The sequence below is a fragment of the Papio anubis genome, chromosome 14 (genome assembly GCF_008728515.1).
Source record: "Papio anubis isolate 15944 chromosome 14, Panubis1.0, whole genome shotgun sequence".
Taxonomy (NCBI): domain Eukaryota; kingdom Metazoa; phylum Chordata; class Mammalia; order Primates; family Cercopithecidae; genus Papio; species Papio anubis.
This window is the reverse complement of record NC_044989.1, coordinates 31,183,139-31,201,828: the sequence shown is the minus strand read 5'-3', so window position 1 is coordinate 31,201,828 and position 18,690 is coordinate 31,183,139. Positions and strand designations below refer to the sequence as shown.

The following is an 18,690-nucleotide window of genomic DNA, read 5'->3' as shown; positions in this document are numbered from 1 at the left end:
CTTTCCGAGCTATGGGGAGAACCAGAGACAGAGCCCTCCGACAGAGGGAGGAATCCACCTGTGGATTATTCAGTCAGCCTTCAGACGAGTCCCCACATTCCCAGTTTGCAAATGGTGGCATTCAAACACCCTATGCCAATGGAAGCTCTTCACAACAGCTTATGGTGTTGGAAGAAAAACTGTCCCTGCCATTTTTTAATTGTTTTTTAAATTAAAACAAAACAGCCTACACCTGTTCCTCCCAGCCCCCACCCCAAGTACCTGTCACTTCTGATGATAGATTAGGAGATATAAACGCAGAAACGCTACCGAGTTCCCTAGTTCTGCTAAAATCTACTTCCAGGAAGAATTTCGTTGTCATTGTGCAACTGATTTTCTTCCTGTTTTCTAATAATGAGAACCCTGTATCTGATTCTTCTTACATTTTTTTTTGCCAAGTTACCAGGAAGTTCAGATCCAAATAGGGCAAATTGTTCAACCTTAAGTCTTCCTCCTCTCTTTCCTTGATCTTTATCTTCTATTTTATTACCTCTATATGGCCTCTGTGATAAATCACCTCAATCCTTTCGGGAAAAGGTTGGGTGAAATCATCAATCAAACAAACACACACACTTAAAGGGGCTTCCCTGCTAAAATTTTAGAGTTGGGATCCAATCTCAAGTGTTCTGATTTCAAATTTTGTGCGTTTTTCAGAATGCCTAAGTTCTCACTGTGCTGTTATTGTGACTACAGTAGACACAGGTCCTCAGGGGTCTGCCTGCAGCAGGGGTCACCTGGCTGCCCTGGGTTCAGAAGCCTGCTGCGTGAGCAGGGGTTTCCTGGGGTGGGCTCTCACTGCGTGCTCTCTGCTTGTTTTAGTCCATTGGAGGGAACATCATCACTGCCAGCCCCATCTCCGACCTCAACCCTGTGTTCATGGCCAGTGGGGCCAAGCTGACACTTGTGTCCAGAGGTGAGCTGCCTGAAGCAGAGGTCCAGGAAGAAGGACTTGGGGGAGAAAAGTCTCACCAGATAGGTCATTTTCTGGAGAAACAGAGTTCAAAGTTCAGTGACCCAGCTTTCCCTAAGGTCTGGATCCAGGGAAGCAAGGAAAATGTACCCGGTTTGGGGGACAGGATAGCTGGACCTTTTCTTTGTAGAGAATTCACCGCAGGTACTGCTACCTGCATGCCTTACCTACTGGGGTACTGGGGCTGGGATGCACTGGCTCACCACAGCCTGCTGTTGGATCTTCAGGAATTCTGTGAGCCATCTGTGAAACAGTTATTAATAAAAATCAGGCCAGGTGCGGTGGCTTATGCCTGCAATCCCAGCACTTTGAGAGGCCGAGGTGAGAGGATTACTTGAGGTCAGGAGTTCAAGACCAGCCTGGCCAACATGGTGAAACCCCATGTCTACTAAAAACACTAAAATTAGCCAGGTGTGGTGGTGTGCGCCTTTAGTCCCAGCTACTTGAGAGGCTCTCAGGAAAATCACTTGAACCTGGGAAGTGGAGGTTGCAGTGAGCCAAGATCTCACCACGGCACTCCAGCCTGGGTGACAGAGTGAGACCCTGTCTCCAAAAATAAAAATAAAAATAAAGTTGTGTAAAATTACAATGAAATAAATTATATTCAAAACAAAAGGAATAAATACTCAAAATTCATCGCTTCCTAATTACTTCATTTTGCTGTTATCAGTGCTCTTGGAGTTATTTGCCTCTGTCTGTCTGTACGGTGGACATGCTGTACAATTATGTGCTCCTGTGAATCTCTGCCTTGTCAGAGGGTCCCCGAAACCACCCCAGCTCTGATATTCGCTGAGAGGATTCAGCATGCCGTCATATTCCGGGCTATGACTTATTATAGCAGGAGGATGCAAAATCAGCAAAGGGAAAAGATACATGGGAGCAAAGTCTGGAGGAACTAGGCCCAATTTTCCAGAGACTTCTCCCAGCGGAGTCACACAGTGCATGCTAAATTCCTCCAGCAATAAGTTGTGACAACACAATTGATGCCTTGCCTACCAGGGAAGCTTGTTAGAGGCTCAGCGCCTGGGGTTTTCTCGGGAGCTTGTCATATAGGCAGCCTCTACTAGCATGGGCCCAAAGTCTAGACTCCCAGAAGGAAAGCAGGGGTTCAGCATAAACTATTGTTTGTACAGATAATTTAGGCACAGTGAGCTGTTCTATCATGGAGCACTGGGGACCCTTCTGAAGTACAAGTTCCCAAGGGTCAGCCTTGTAAGCAACCCCTACAGAGGAGAGCAGTCCGGGTTGCTGTGCTCTTTCCCGCCTTCTTCCCAGTTTCGCATTCAGTGATGCAACTTTGGTGGCCTGAAATTGGCTATTGGAAGTATTTACACCACACAGATTGGCAAATGCTATAAACCAGGGCTTTTCCCCCCACACGGAACTGGTCGTTAAAGATTCACCAGCACACTATTGCTTAAGGATGCTTAAGGATTTCAAATGGAGGATTTGGCCCCAGTTGTGCCAGTCATTCCCTCTGACTGTGGGCATTGGAGACCAGCATGAAGAATCCCACTGATGGTTGCCCTTTGCTCCCCATGGGGTTCCCAGCCTGTCCCTCACGTTGGCTCCTCTTCATCTTGCTTCTGTACAGGCACCAGGAGAACTGTTCCAATGGACCACACATTCTTCCCTGGCTACAGAAAGACCCTGCTGAGCCCGGAGGAGATACTGCTCTCCATAGAGATCCCCTACAGCAGGGAGGTGAGATGTTGGCGGTGGTTCCAGGCTCTGCTCAAATGAGTCCTACTGCCAGGCTCTAGACAAAGAGATCAGAATCTGCCTCAGGGACCAACGTGAGCCTCTCTCAATCTTTACAGTGATGATTTTTCTCTCTGAACTTTGCCTCTATTGAACCAACCATATTCCTTTCTGGACAATGAGAAGTTGCAGGACAGGAGTCCACATGGCATGGACTGTGGAACCAGATAGCTAGAAACTTAGTCCTGAGTGAGTCATTTCACCTTTCTGAGCCCCAATTCCCTCATCCGTAAAATGGGCACCATGTCACTTACTATACAGGTTATTGTGAGGACTGAAAATAAATAATTCATAAGGTTCCTGGTGATGCCTAGAAGCCAGTGGAGATGACCAGCAGCTAACAACAGAATTCCAAGAACACGTCTAGCTGTCAAAGCTTCCTGCCCACGTCAGAGGAAATTTGCTTTTCCGTGGTGAAGAATGTGGGGTTCATGTGCTGCATGAAGCAGCTGCCTGTGGCTCAGACCATATGCTGACCTTAGACTTGATGAGGTGTTGCTTTGGTGACCTCACTGTGGATTGGTGCGGATGGATTCCTGCTTCATGAGTGGCTCTTCTGGCCTGTCAGGGCAGGTCTGGGCACCACTGGCTGCCTTACTCTTTGTTCCCTGGGGCCTGTGATGTCGTGACCTAGTGTGGGTCTTTCCTCTCCTAGCAGCTGCCAGCTCACAACACATTCCAAAAAGGCCTTTCAGAAAAGGCATCTGGGAGAGGCTTGGGGAGCCGCTGTCAGGGAGAGTAAAGTTTCCCACAGCCGGCGCTTTAGTGAGTGTTCTAAGGCATGTTTTGCCCTTGGTAATTTTGACCTCCTTAATGAGAATGCTAATTAAATTAGAGCAATTATATCCCTGAGGTGGTTTCTTAATGGTTTTCTAGCTTGTCTGTATAGACCATTTTGAGCAGTGATTCCCAGCGTTTTGAATTTCACAGTTCAGTAATTTTTTTTTTTAATTGTGAGCGATGAAAGGGGGAGGAAACAGGTGTAGCTCTATTCAGTTTTTATTTGCCAGGTATGGTCATTAACAAAATACATCCTTCCATAAAAGAAAAGAGATTTTAATACCCAGAATTAGGAAACTCTCAAGAAAGGATATTGTCAACCTGCCACTGACAGTTCACTGTACCCAGAAAGAATGTCCCCATGGACAGGCACAGTCCTGGGAGCGAGCACCTGGGACCTCTGTTCCAGAACAAAGGTCAAACTCTGGGCTCAGTGCTCCAGAGCCGTGCTTGACATCCAAGCTGAGCTAGCTTTGTCATCAGGAGGGGGCTCCATGGCTTCTTCAGAGAAAAGCCTGTGGCTATTTGGGGGCCTCAACTGTGGGCCTCATTGTGCTTTTTCCAATAGATCTCCTCTCCCTAAACATGCTAATTTTATTGTTCAACAGAATTTGCGGTGCCAGAGTGAGTACAGACCTAAAAAGGAACCTGACACAGAAAGAGCTTGAAGTCAGGTGGCTCTTACCTGGAAAATAACTCATGCTCTCCTCCTATCCTTAAAGACAGATCCTAGCTCAAACCCAGGAAGCAAAATGTGTTTAAAGTGCAAGGGGGCTGGGCGCGGTGGCTCACGCCTGTAATCCCAGCACTTTGGGAGGCTGAGGCAGGCGGATCACAAGGTCAGGAGATCAAGACCATCCTGGCTAACACGGTGAAACCCCATCTCTACTAAAACTACAAAAAATTAGCCGGGTGTGGTGGCGGGCACCTGTGGTTCCAGCTACTCGGGAGGCTGAGGCAGGAGAATGGTGTGGGCCTGGGAGGCGGAGCTTGCAGTGAGCTGAGATCGCGCCACTGCACTACAGCCTGGGCGACAGAGCAAGACTCCATCTCAAAAAAAAAAAAAAAAAAAAAAAGTGCAAGGGCAGTGATTGTTGCATAGTGTGATAGTGATATTTTCTTTTAGCAAGACTTCTTTCTGTCTTTCTGTCTTTCTTTCTTTTTCTTTTCTTTTTTCTTTTTCTTTTTTTTTTTTTTTGAGACAGAATCTCACCCTGCCCGCTGGCCTAGGCTGGAGTGCAGTGGCATGATCATGGCTCACTGCGGCCTCAACCTCCCAGGCTCAAGTGATACTCCCACTTCACCCTCCCAAGTAGCTGAGACCGCAGGAGTGCGCCACCACACCTGGCAATTTTTTTCTTTTTTTGTAGAAATAGGGCCTCACTATGTTGCCTAGGCTGGTTGAACACTTGGCTTCAAGCACTCCTCCTGCCTAGGCCTCTGGGATTACAGACGTGAGCCACTGTGCCTGGGGTTCTTTCACCAAGATTTCTGAATGATGCCAACAGACTGGTGGGAGGGGCAGATTGGAGAGGGCACTGTGACGGCCACAAGCAGAGGATGCCAAGGGCCAAACAGTCTCAGTCCCCAGAGAGGCTGGGGGGGCACTGATAGTGGGCACCAGGGTGGGGAAGGTAAAGGGGATGAGGGGTCTCTGAGGAGCCTTTGTGAAAGCACACTTCCTCCCCTGCAGCTGTTGTTCAATGGAGACCACCCAGTTCTACTTTGTCCCTGACCCTCAGCTTTTCTGACTAGCAGGGAGAAATCCTGGTTTTTTTCCAGCTTCTGGGAATGCTGTTTGGAACCTCTCCTAAACAGGTGGTAATCAGTTACGTTTGATCTTTGATTCCTGGGGCCAGTTCACACACTGATGTGTGATGGTGTTATCCCCTCACCCCCACCTCATAGCCCTGTGGTTTGGGTCTTCCATTTGCAGCCCCTGCAAAGCAAGGTGGAAAACAGGCACCTTCCTATTCTCTTTTAGGGGGAGTATTTCTCAGCATTCAAGCAGGCCTCCCGGAGAGAAGATGACATTGCCAAGGTAACCAGTGGCATGAGAGTTTTATTCAAGCCAGGAACCACAGAGGTAGAGGAGCTGGCCCTTTGCTATGGCGGAATGGCCAACAGAACCATCTCGGCCCTCAAGACCACTCAGAGGCAGCTTTCCAAGTAAGAGCTAACAGCAGAATAAAACTGCTGCTACTGTTGCTGCTACTAATAGTATCATTATTACTGCTGCTGCTGCTATGACTACCAGTAGTATTACTATTGCTGCTACGACTACCATAACTACTGCTACTGCTGCTACTATTGCTACCACTTCTACTTCTACTATAACCACAGTTGCTACTACTACTACTACTACTATTACTAATACTACTAGTAGTATTACTGCTAGTATTGCCATTGCTATGCTATTACCATTGCTGCTACTACTATTATTAATACTATTGTTACTGTTACTGCAACTATAATTAATATTATCATTGCTGCTACTCCAGCTGCTTCTACTACTAGAATTACTGCTGTTACTCATTATTGCTATCACTATGACTACTGTTGCTACTACTATCACTACAGCTACAATCACTGCTGCAATTCCTACTGTCACTATTATGATTAGTATTATTGCTGTTATTACTATTACTACTACTGCTGCCTCTTCTACTACTTGTTCTGTTAGTACTACTACTACTATTATTAGTGTTATACTAGTATTTTACTAATGCCATTACTGCTGCTACTATTATTGCTACTGAAATTACTACTACTACTACTGTTACTGCTACTATGACTATGACTATGGCTACTAGTATTGCTGCTACTACTATTACTACTAACAGTAGTATTACTGCTGTTATTGATGCTGCTGGTACTATGACTGCTACTTTCTGGCATTGCTTCTGTTACTACTATTATTACTACTGTTGCTGTTGATTCTATTACAACTTCTTCTATGACTTTTACTACTTCTACTACTACTATCTATATTGCTACAATTACTGCAACTATTATTGCTGTTGATAGTATTATTACTAGTAGTATTGATGCTGATGCTACTACTACTGCTCTGTAATTACTACTATTGCTACCACTATGGCTGTGATTAGTACTACTGCTACTACTATTACTATTACTATGGTTATTATATAACAGAAATTGTACCAAGCACTTTACTAGCATTATCCTAGGAAATCCTTACAGCACCCACATAAGATCGATAAAGCTTAACTTGGAGTTTGGTTCCTTGGTTCCAAAATTCCTGGCTTTGTCATTTACCAAATAGGTAACATAAGTCAAGTTACTTAGCCTCCCTGTGCCTCAGTTTTCTCATTGGTAAATGGGTATACGAATTTTCCCTACTACATTTTAAAATTTAAATTTAAAGTGAGAATTCACATAAAACAATTAAGATGTTGCCTGGCACATTGTGAGGATTTGATAGATTTTAACTGTTATTACTTTGATAGTCTTTTAAAATTGCATCTGTTTTTAAAGATGAGGAAACAGAGGCTCAATGAGGTTAATTTAAGTTGCCTAAAGTCACCCAACTCTAAGTATCCAAGCCGAATTTTGAACCAAGCTTTGTACAGCTCTGAGGCTCTGGGCACACAGCTCTACACAAAGGGATGTGGAGGGTTGGGCAGTAGCGCTGTCCCATGCGCTGCACTCTGGCAGGCTCTGGACGGAGGAGCTGCTGCAGGACGTGTGTGCAGCCCTGGCGGAGGAGCTGCATCTGCCTCCCGACGCCCCTGGTGGCATGGTGGACTTCCGGCGCACCCTCACCCTCAGCTTCTTCTTCAAGTTCTACCTGACAGTCCTTCGGAAGCTGGGCCAAGAGAACCCAGAGGACGTGAGTGGGGCCTGGCCAGGCACTGGCTCTCTGTAGCATGTTTGGGGATATAAGAAGTTGGTCTGGGTAGTAAACTTACTCCTGTCCTCCAGACATCTGAGGGCAGAATAGCAGGGACCAAGGTCACAGCACAAGAATCATGGAAATGGGAGTGACCAGCTGGCTTAGAGGCAGAGTGCTGGGCTGGGCTTTGGGGACACAGGTTCTTGCCCTGTAATCTCAGCTACTCAGGAAGCTGAGGCAGGAGAATCGCTTGAACTTGGGAGGCAGAAGTTGCAATGAGCCAAGATTGTGCCATTGCACTCCAGCCTGGACTATGAGAGAGAAACTCTGTCTAAAAAAAAAAAAAGAAAAGAAAAGAAAAGAAAAAAGAAAAAAAAAAGAAAGAGAAAAAAAGAAAGGGAATGCAGAGTGTGATAAGTACGTAGGGTGGAATGGGAATGTCAGGTGGGGCTGCAATAGCCAGGAGGCCATGGAATGCACAGGATATGTGCCCTCAAGAGAGGATGCAGGCTAAGATGGGGCCCAGCTCCTGAGATTTGTTCACCAAGAATTTCTTTTGCATCTGTCCCATGCCAGGTTGCACGAGGTGCTGGGGGGCAGCTCAGTGTGGGGGAGAACGTGGACAATAAAGGCCACACTTGGGAGACAACTGCGGAGATGGAGTGTGGAGGGAGCCCAAAGTGGAGAGGATGTCACTGATGCAGGGACAGCAGAGATAAATCCCTCTTAAAAAAAACAAAAACAAACAAACAAAACAAAACAAAACAAAACAAAACTATAAAAATACAGGATTGGATAAAGAAAACTAAAATTACCTTACTCTCAAATCCCAGAGAAAACCACTGCTAAGTATTTTGGTTATTTCCTCTGATCTTTTTTCCTGCATTTATCTGTCCATCTATCTGTTATACTGTTTGTCTGCTCCATCTCTCTCTCTCTCTGTTTCTAGCTGTCCTTCCATCCATCTATCAACACCTATCATCTTCCTATCTTTTGATGTGGATATATTATTTTCTAAATAGACTTGGGACCACACTGCATATAGAACTTTAAATTCCCCTTTGCTTCCATTGGGATTATATCGTGAACATTTTCCATATCATTAAATGCTTCCCATGGAATTGAGGAGGGCAAGGAAGACTGTTCCAGGAAGGCTGGAGGAGAAGGATATTCCCAACAGAGACAGCAGCAGGCATAAATACAAGAAGGAGGGAAAGAGTTTGGGGTGTTGGAAGAAGTACAGACCATTCAGTCTACAGGGTACACTAGGGGGCTAGCAGTGAAGCTGAGGCTGCTCTTAAATGCTGGGCTCTCAGAGCCCATGTTTGGATGCTGAGAGATCCAGCCAGCACTCAAAGGGGCATGAAATGAAGAGACAAGGGGATCAGTTGTCACTTTGGTTATTTGGGGACAACCAAGGAAGGGATCAATGATTGAAATATAATCCTGGTCACCTCTGTTGTCTTGTCTCCACAGAAGTGTGGTAAACTGGACCCCACTTTCGCCAGTGCAACTTTACTCTTTCAGAAAGACCCCCCAGCCAATGTCCATCTCTTCCAAGTGAGTACAGTCAGCGTATGGCTAATATCAGGGGACTTTGCAGGCCACATCAGTTGGCTAGGGGCTGACCATCAGCTAATGACTAACTTGAATTGTATGTAGGTGTATAAAGCTCCTTACGCTTGTGCGTAAATATCCAGTGAAGAAAATGGGAATCGTATAGATGTTAATGTCACTAGTCACTATTTCTCCCTTATTTGCCTAAATTTCTCTCTTTGGGATTAGACTCTTAGCTGTACCTCTTTTTTACAGATTTTTTTTTTAACATAAGGGATAATGTGCAAAGCCAGATGTCTTTTTGAGCATGTTAAAACAGACAAACCATCTATATACTCCAGCTTTTTGAGAGGTGCTAGATAAAGGCTCAGCAAACTTTTCCGGAAAACATTTTCGATTTTGTGGGCCAGATGGTTTCTATTGCAACTTCGCAACTCTGTCATTGTAGCACAAAAGCAGCCACAGGCAAAACATGAATGAATGAGTGTGTTGTCTTCCAATAAAGCTTTATTTACAAAAACAGGCAGTGGGCCTGTGTCAGCCCCCAGGCCACAGTTTACTGCCCCCTGCACACTGGAGTGTGGTTGGCCCAAGCATGAACTCTGGGGCCTGCTGCCTGAATTTGTATCCACACTCTGCCAGTTCATAATTGTACAACCTTGAACAACTTATTTATCCTCTTGTGTGCCTCTTAAGCAGGTTAATTATACCCACCTGCAAATGTGGATAATCACATACCTGTTTCATAAGATGGTTTTGAGGATTAAACGTGTTAATAAAAGTAAATTTCTTAGATGGTCCCTGGGATACGGTGAAACATTCAATAAACATTAGCCATTGTTATGATTACTTTGTAAAACAAAAACAATTTTATTATAAAATCAATAATTTAAAACATTTTAGAAAATATGGAAAAGTATAAAGAAGAAAATAAAAATCACCAAAAATTCCACCTCCAAGAGCAAATTATTATTATATTTTTGTTTAATTCTTTTCATTATTTCCTATGCATATATGGACATGTATATACTGTATTTATAGCATATATTATCTTTTCCTACAGAATTTGAATTATTGTCAAATACAAACACAAATGTTTTATGTCCTGTTTTTATGCTTGCATGAACAATCCTTCTAGTTAAAGTCCTTCAAAAGTATGTTTCAATGGTTGCATACTATTGTGTTATATGGGGCTGCATAATTTATTTACCCAATCCCCAATAGTGGAAATGTAGGTTCTTCTTTTTCTTGTTGTTCTTTTATAAAACAACACTACGACCACTCTTGCCATCACTTATCCACCTTCCTGTTCCCTTTGCCCCACGCCCCCTGCATTCTTTATTCTTACCCCTCGGTGTGCTTTGCCATGTAGCCTGAAGCTCTCCAGCGTCCCCTGGGCCTGTAGAGAGGCAGTGTCCTCAACAGCTCAGCCTGATTGATGACCCTGTCATTCCAGGAGGTGCCCAAGGGCCAGTCTGAGGAGGACATGGTGGGCCGGCCCCTGCCCCACCTGGCAGCGAACATGCAGGCCTCTGGTGAGGCCATGTACTGTGACGACATCCCTCGCTATGAGAATGAGCTGTCTCTCCGGCTGGTCACCAGCACCCGGGCCCACGCCAAGATCAAGTGAGTGTCACCGCCAGGAGGAGTTGGTGGAATGCTGTGAGGGAGCTGCTGGGAACACCCAGGAGACTTCTCTCATCCTCCAGGCCATGGAGATGCAAAGATAATGAGGTGCCTCCAGGACCTCGCAGGCTAGAGAGAGGGGAAGACCTTCTAGACAGCTCCTATTATTATCTCTGTGTTCCAGATGAGGAAACTAAGGCACAAGTAGGGTATGTTACTTGCCCCAGGCCACACAGTTGGCAAGTGGCAGAGTTGGAGTTTGAAGCCAAGCAATTGAGCAACTGTGTTGTGCTGCCTCTGCATGTTCAAGCCAGACAGCGTGAACTTCACTTCCTGGTGGGCGTTAGACACATAGCCTGCTGAGTAGAGCAGCTAGGAAAAGCCCTTCCTTGGGCCCACTGCATGGACTAGGAATCAGGTGTCCTTGTCATTGGTCTTTTCTCTGCTGCTGCTCCTAGTTTGGAGACGGACTCCCTCCAGGAATGGTGAACCAGGCATGGCTGAAATCTAACAGATAAATAAACTTGTTCAGGTCCCTAAAAAAAAAAAAAAAAGTGTTTACGTTCCTATGGTTGCCAGCTATAGGATACATTCTTTCCCTTTTTTCCCTTGTCTTCAGCCCATATTGACAATACCATAACCCACATTATCTTCACTCAAACCACCTCCATCCAAACAATGTGTGAATGGATGGAAGAGGATGAGGGGGTTGACATTGTCGTAACTGCAACAACTAGGGTCTTCCCGGGCTGCACACACTTGGAGGTGGGTGTGGCAGGACAGAACTTAACCCTCCTAACTTAACCTCAGTTCCAGTAATACCAGTTACGCTGCTTTCTGGCTTAGTGACTTCGGACAAACTACCTAACTTCCTTGAGTTTGAGTTTCCCCGAACATAAAATGGGAATTTGGATAAGTACTTTCAGAGTTTCTTGTTAAGGATTAAGCATTTGGAAGATGGTTAGTACTTCAGGGCAGTTTCCATACCTTTCCCTGAAATGTGTTGCCCTATTTCCCTATGGGGGCATGTGCCAGTATGATCAGTACATAGTTGAGACTGTTACCCTTGATAATATATTCAGGCATTCTCCCTTTGAGGTTCATGTTTCCTCATTATGGTAGGATGTCCGGTCATGCTGGGATAGCACCATGAATGCAGGGAGAGAAATGCAGCTCTATGAAGCTGCTCAGGGCCATTGGATCAGTGGCACAGCAAGGCCCCATGTGCTGCTTTTGGAAGGGAGTTAGGTGTGATGCGTGAGTTAGCCAGAGCTCTCCAGAGTAAGTGCTGTTCGTTCTGATATGGCTCGCTTGTACCTGGAGACCAGACAGGGCACCACGTAAGGTATAAAGAGGCCTGGCCTGCCTTATTCACTTTATTTATTTTTAAATGGAGACAGGATCTTGCTATGCTGCCCAGGCTAGTCTTAAACTCCTGGGCTCAAGTGATCCGCCCACCTTGACCTGCCAAGGTGCTGGGATTACAGGCGTGAGCAATTCTGCCTGGCTGGCTTATTCACTGTATATCCCCAGCAACATTCAGCATAGTGGCCTGAACATGGTGAGGATTTAATCGACATTTGCAGAATAGAATATAATTGAATTAGAATCTAATAGAAAAGAAGCAGAGAAACGAGGAATTAGGATGGAGCCAAGCCAATCAAAATAAAAACAGGGTTGTCCAACTAGGTGATAGGTCCCCTGCTCCAGCTTGCTGGCCGGGCCCCTCACACCACTCATTCTTGCAGGTCCATAGACATATCAGAAGCCAAGAAGGTGCCAGGGTTTGTTTGTTTCATTTCTGCTGATGATATTCCTGGGAGTAACATAACTGGAATTTGTAATGATGAGACAGTCTTTGCAAAGGATAAGGTAGGTCTTGGATTTTTTTTTATATGAAGTAAATTGAATAAGTATTGAAGTTTTAATTTGTGTACATTGCTCCAAACTCCTGATCTGGAAAGGTTATGTATTTGCATGGATTGTGGCCATCATCCAGTTGGCCCATATTCAGCACAATCCACAAAGGGATAGAATATGTTACTTGTTTATTTAATTGATGCCTGCTGTTTGTACATAGTAGGATGTCTCTATGCCAAAGTGGCAGTAAAACAAGGCTGGTGATTACATTTGAACTAACAATTGGGTTCTTAAGGTACAACAGTAAACTCCTTAATTAAAATAAAATAAGAACACGTTTAACAAACTAACTAGAAATCACAATACCACCACTACATGAATTGATAATTCACTTACACGAAAGTTGATCTATTGATTTCAACTATATGGAATTCTGCAGCAACAAACAAAATCCTTCAAATATTTAAGACAGCTGCTACAAAAGTCCTTATATTTTACTCATAGGATAGTTTTCGACAGTCATTTTGTAATTCCAGTAGACATCAAATCTTGCAAATTAGACATGAGTGGGTATTTCTGAAGAGTGAATTCATCTTATTATTGATGTAAAAGTGAAGGAAAGAACAAAAAACTAAAAATGTGAGAACAAGGACTCCATGAGGAGAGCATTTCATAGAAGAACAAGTTGCTTTACATACTTTAAGAGCTTCTCAGGGCAGTGCTAGCATTATGGCTAGTGAGAGTCAGCCCCATTTAACCACCATTGCCCTAACCAACAGCCAGATTTAACCACCATAGCACTAACCAACTAAGTCAATAGCTTATTTGGGCCACAAAGATAATTATCAGAGACATGCATGCTAATTGTTGGTTCCTATTGTCAGAAACCTCATCTTCTAAAGTGATGTGTTGGACAAAAATTTTTTGTTGTTTACTTTTTTGGGGATGTTGGATGAAAATTATCTCTGAAGGAGATCCATTAAGCTTTTATGAAACTGAATTATTGAAGAAAAGAAAACAACAATCATTATCATATAAATTTTTAAAAATCTTTTTATGGGTCATGAAGTCTAAGAACCAGCATTTGAGAGCTACTGCTTTTGGGTATTAGATGAAGTATGGGACACGATACTTAAAAAAATTATCATGTCTTGTAAGCATATGTCTTACATGCCTTATATTGATGCTTACAGCCTTTACAGCCTTTGAGAAGCTTTTAATATAAATCTGGGAAATAGAACATAGAAGAGAGTGGTGTGGTGAAAAGAAAATAAAACTGGGGGTCAGGGTCTAAGATTAGTCATGATCAATTAATAGTAACTAGCCAAATGTGGCCTTGCTTTCTGAGTCTCCATAGGAAGACCAATGGTGTTGGAGTGAATCTGAATTGACAAACACACTTCCTGGTGCCATATCCCCCTTTCTGCTCATGGCAAACGAGTAATCAATTGCCACATTCTATCTGGTTCAGCTTCTCAATAGTCTGCCAGTACTAAATACTCAGAATTGGCCCTTGAGATGAAATGTGTTTGGCATCTTGATCCTAATGGTCCTCAATCAGTAGGATAAGGAAATTAAGAGGCCCCAGGGCATTCCTAAAATGTGCTTTGATTGTGAGGCCAGGGACTTCTTTTGGCTTTTTGAACAATCCAAAAATAATTTGTTTCACTATGAGCCTGGTTGTGTTCTTTAACAGTCTGTCTCTGCTACTAGGTTACTTGTGTTGGGCATATCATTGGTGCTGTGGTTGCTGACACCCCAGAACACACACAGAGAGCTGCCCAAGGGGTGAAAATCGCCTATGAAGAACTACCAGCCATTATCACAATTGAGGTAACTGAGAATGGGCTGCCTGTGTAGAGGAGTGAGCTCCTTGTCCCTGGATGTGCATTTATTATGATCCCCTAGAAGGGATTTGAGCAGTGGATAGGGATTTGATTAGATGGGTTTTAAAATCCCTTTCAACCCTGGGATTTGGGGTCCCATGAAATCTTCCCCTTTACGATCTTAGGCCCAGTCCACTAACAACAGCCAAACTGAGTTCCTCCTTCCCAGAATTTTACCTCCGTCTGGTCCTTGTGGTATTCTTTGCTTTTCCTCAAGGTCCAGGGTTGTCCACCTACAGCTGAGGAAATGGAGGAAGATGATTCCCTGGGCTACAGTAGAGCTTACTTCAAGTCTGTATGTGAAGCGTATAGAGATTCATTTATGGGAAGAGAGAGTCAACAATTCAGAGAGCTTCTCTTTCCCTAATCAGAACCCATCTTTCCCTCCCTGCTAAAAGTCACATTTCTGAAACTTCTTTGTGATCCTCAGGATGCTATAAATAACAACTCCTTTTATGGACCTGAGCTGAAGATCGAGAAAGGGGACCTCAAGAAAGGGTTTTCCGAAGCAGATAATGTTGTGTCAGGTAGAGCTGCTCCGTGCCACAGTGGGAATGGGGTGGCCCTGGTTTGCAAATTAAATTCAAGAGATATGCATTGAACCCTGAAGCAGGGAGGTGATTTCCAGACATTTCCTAACAGAAAATTCCCTCTTACATTTGTAGCAAAATAGTAGACAGTTGGCTGGAAAAGAGCTTCAGTCATCTTAATCTCTACTCTCCTGTCTCTAGATTGGACCTAATGATTCTAGAGAGATTCTAGAGTATTCTGATCTGGAAGATCATCTAGGGAAGATAACAGCCACAGATGCCTGACAGCCTTAGGTCTGCCAGGCCTCTAACCACACAAACTCTCATCATCCCCCTACCTGAAGGCAGTCCTTACCCATAATCAACTAGCATCCTCCCTCCTCTTCCCTTTGCCCTGCTCTCCCTCCACCTCTGTCTCTGACATTGTGAAATCAAATCCATTGCTCTCACCCCAGGACAATGCAGCTGACTACCTCTTTTGGAACTGTTTTTTACATTGGCTGTTGTGCTTTGCAAAGTCACTATGAAGCCAACTCTCCACCAGGCCTGGTAGCTTAGGTTCTAGAAGATGCTCTGGTTTTCAGCATTTCGATCACATCTATTAGTCCCTGCTTTACCTTTTCCAAAACTGTACAATGACAGTTTTCAAAATCCTTGATTTCCATAAGCTGCAGTGAGAAGAGAACTTTGGACTGGATGCATTTCAGTGTCATTCTGGTTTCTTTGTTCAGGGGGTGGGGGTGAGGGTAGAGCACTCAGCTCCCAAATGGCTAAGACTTTGGGATCCTTTTCCACTCCAAGTGGGAAACCTTGAGGTTACCCCTCAGGTAACCGTGTGATCAGTTGCTTCCTGCCCAGGCCACTTGGCAGAGTGTACTCTCTCCTTAGGCAAGCTGGCCCCTTCTGCAGAATCGAGCTCACTGTGAGGGATCTCACTGCTTCCCCAGGGGAGTTCTACATCGGTGGCCAAGAGCACTTCTACCTGGAGACTCACTGCACCATTGCTGTTCCAAAAGGCGAGGAAGGAGAGATGGAGCTCTTTGTGTCTACACAGAACACCATGAAGACACAGGTAGGTGCCTTTGGGTCAGCTCAAGGGGCTGACAGGGCAGCGGGGAGCTCCTAGCAAACCAGGAGGGCCATGTGGGAAATGGAAAGAGGGAGATGTGGGCTGGTCCAGAGGGTACTCGAGTGTCATAGTCCTGGAGTCACCAACAAGCTGGTATCACTGACCTTGTTCCATAACCTTTCTCAGCCTCAGTTTTCTCATCTATAAAATGGGGCCTGGGTGGGTCGTCGTAATTATTAGATGAGTTTTAATATTTAGACTAGAGTTTGGTACATGTTGGCTGTTATCATTTCGGTGCCTATGGCCTTGGTCAAGTCATATCCTGCCTCAGTTTCCTCATATGTAAAATGAAGGTATTGGATTAAGTCATAGCCACAGGGCCCACTAAATTATCTACAGCAGCTCAAATAGTCCTCCTTTCTCTACTGCCTGTAATGTGACAGCGGTTGCCAGTGTTTTTGGCAGCTGGTCCTGCTCTCATGATCTCCCAGTCCCTGGTCACCTGGTCAGACGGAATAAGTTTCTAAAAGTATTCTGTGACCAACTGCTTGCCCTCTGGTTAAAAGCCAATGCCTGAATTCAGTCTGGCAGGCCCCAGCATCACTAACCACAAGGCTGCATGGGGATTTTGAATCAAGGAATTTCAGAATTCACAGTAGTAATTAGGTCCATGCATGTTGGACAGGCTCTGCATCAGGCCTGAAATAAGTTCAGATAATGCATTCAGCGTGAATGTTCTGTCTTTTACCCATAGAGCTTTGTTGCAAAAATGTTGGGAGTTCCAGAAAACCGGATTGTGGTTCGAGTGAAGAGAATGGGAGGAGGCTTTGGAGGGAAGGAGACCCGGAGCACTCTGGTGTCCACGGCGGTGGCCCTGGCCGCATATAAGTGAGTTCCAAAGCCTGTTTCTCTCATCTGGCTCTGGGAAGAAGACTAAGGCTGCTTCTGCCAGGAAGGCTTTCTGGACTTCCCCCTGTTAGAATTCGTTTCCCCCTGCTTTGAATTCTCACAGCCCTCTGTTTTTAGAACCCTTGGGCATAGTGGGAGGGTAACATCACCTGTTCCATTGTGGTCTGGCACAGGTGTCCACGTCTGATCTCCCCATCTGGCTGTGAGCTCTCTGAAGGAAAGCATATACCTCGCGTCCTTATATTCTGCACCTTGTCTAGCACAGTGCCTAGATGGCAAAGCAGCCCAGTACAGGTCTGCTCAGCGTGCAGGTGGAAAAGGTGGCTTCCTGGCTGTTTTTATTCTGAGACTCGCAGGGCTGAGCTGCTGTTGAAGGCTCACAGGCTTCTAATCCTTTCGGTACCCCCCAGGACTGGCCGCCCTGTGCGCTGCATGCTGGACCGTGATGAGGACATGCTGATAACTGGTGGCAGACATCCCTTCCTGGCCAGATACAAGGTTGTAGATGTTGGGGCTGTGCTGGGATGGGAAGTGCCATTTTGTGAGGAAACCTGGGACCAAATGTCCAGGCTTCCTAGAGCTGCACTCTTACTTTTTGCCTATCTGTAGAAGTTCAAATAAGATATAGCAAGAAGAGAAATTCAAGTAGGCTAACAGCAACACAGAAAGGTAGTGCTGAGGGAGGCTGGCACCCCATCTCCCAAGGGTGGCATTCGTGACTTCTGTGGATTTGCTGTGTTCTGAGTCTGGTCAGGCTCAGAAACATGATTCACCAGCAGACTCAGGGTCAACCCATCGTGCTTGGTAGCCCAACATTAACATGATCACAGGCCTGATGTAAATATTGGAATGACAGCTTAGTAATTTACTGTGAGAAATAAAACTTCCCAGGAGCCTGGATAGCCCCAAGATGTTCGGATAAGCACCAGCTTTCCCAGATCATGGTTGGAGACTGTCCACACTTCTCTCTGGGACAGTCCCTTTTCTGGAGTTCTGTGGATGACCAATGCACCCTTTCCCTGTAAACATCAGCAGAACCTTACCAGGATTCCGCCTAGCTCTAGAAACCTGGGAGCCCTCTCTCCATGAACTGGCCTTGAACATGGCCTTTGAACTGGATGCATTTCAGTGTCAAACTGAGTTTGTTTCATAATTTAGCTCCCAGCAAGGGATTATAGTTCTCTTAGCCCCAAATTCTTGTGGGCCTGAAGAGAGTTCCTTGATCTTTCGGGGTCCCAGTTTCTGTATGTGTGACAGCCTGTAAAGGGTATTTTAACAGTGTACATAAGGTCAAGGATGTGCATGCTCCTGTGAAATACAACTTTTTTTGTCTTCTGACCAAAATCCGTGAGGGGACAGTCCAGTATCTTTCCTAGTTTCTCTTCCCTGCGCTCCCCTCCCTGCCCTATCACGACCAACTCTCTATTTCCAACCTCCTTACTCCCATCCTAGACCAGAAGCCAGGTGCCAGTAGCAGGAAGAAGGGGTGTGGGGACAAGGGTGTCCAGGGGTGGGGAGCCAAGTGTGCGCCGCTGGGGAGAGGTCAGTTCCTCTCTTCTTCACTTGTTACCTTCTGCTGACTTTTGAAGGTCACTCTTTTCTCATGGGATGATGTGGTGTTCTGTTTATTTCCTCCAGGTGGCATAAATGGGAGGGAGGATCAGAGAGAGACAGAGAGGTGGGGGAAAGGGGACTTCTGATAAATCACTCTCCTTTCTCCTTTTATCAGGTTGGCTTCATGAAGACTGGGAAGGTTGTGGCTCTGGAGGTGGATCACTTCAGCAACGTGGGGAACACCCAGGATCTCTCTCAGAGTGTGAGTAGGACCTGCAGCCGCCCCTGCACCC

The 18,690-nt window shown here is 45.2% G+C and overlaps 1 protein-coding gene across 2 annotated transcripts in view; it reads left to right on the top strand.

Annotated features, from left to right (window-relative positions):
* XDH (xanthine dehydrogenase) overlaps window positions 1-18,690 on the top strand; it is a 77,648-nt gene that overhangs the window by 31,130 nt on the left and 27,828 nt on the right. Inside the window, exons 12-24 of one of the 2 annotated variants that reach the window (XM_009183950.4) lie at window positions 859-952; window positions 2,604-2,713; window positions 5,535-5,719; window positions 7,229-7,403; window positions 8,886-8,966; window positions 10,420-10,589; window positions 12,338-12,461; window positions 14,163-14,282; window positions 14,766-14,862; window positions 15,813-15,937; window positions 16,689-16,822; window positions 17,254-17,341; window positions 18,573-18,659. In XM_009183950.4, the coding sequence (XP_009182214.2) occupies window positions 859-952; window positions 2,604-2,713; window positions 5,535-5,719; window positions 7,229-7,403; window positions 8,886-8,966; window positions 10,420-10,589; window positions 12,338-12,461; window positions 14,163-14,282; window positions 14,766-14,862; window positions 15,813-15,937; window positions 16,689-16,822; window positions 17,254-17,341; window positions 18,573-18,659 (1,590 nt within the window). Of the gene's footprint in view, window positions 1-858; window positions 953-2,603; window positions 2,714-5,534; window positions 5,720-7,228; window positions 7,404-8,882; window positions 8,967-10,419; window positions 10,590-12,337; window positions 12,462-14,162; window positions 14,283-14,765; window positions 14,863-15,812; window positions 15,938-16,688; window positions 16,823-17,253; window positions 17,342-18,572; window positions 18,660-18,690 lie in introns of both variants that reach the window. The other variant, XM_003908475.4, reaches the window with a different exon arrangement.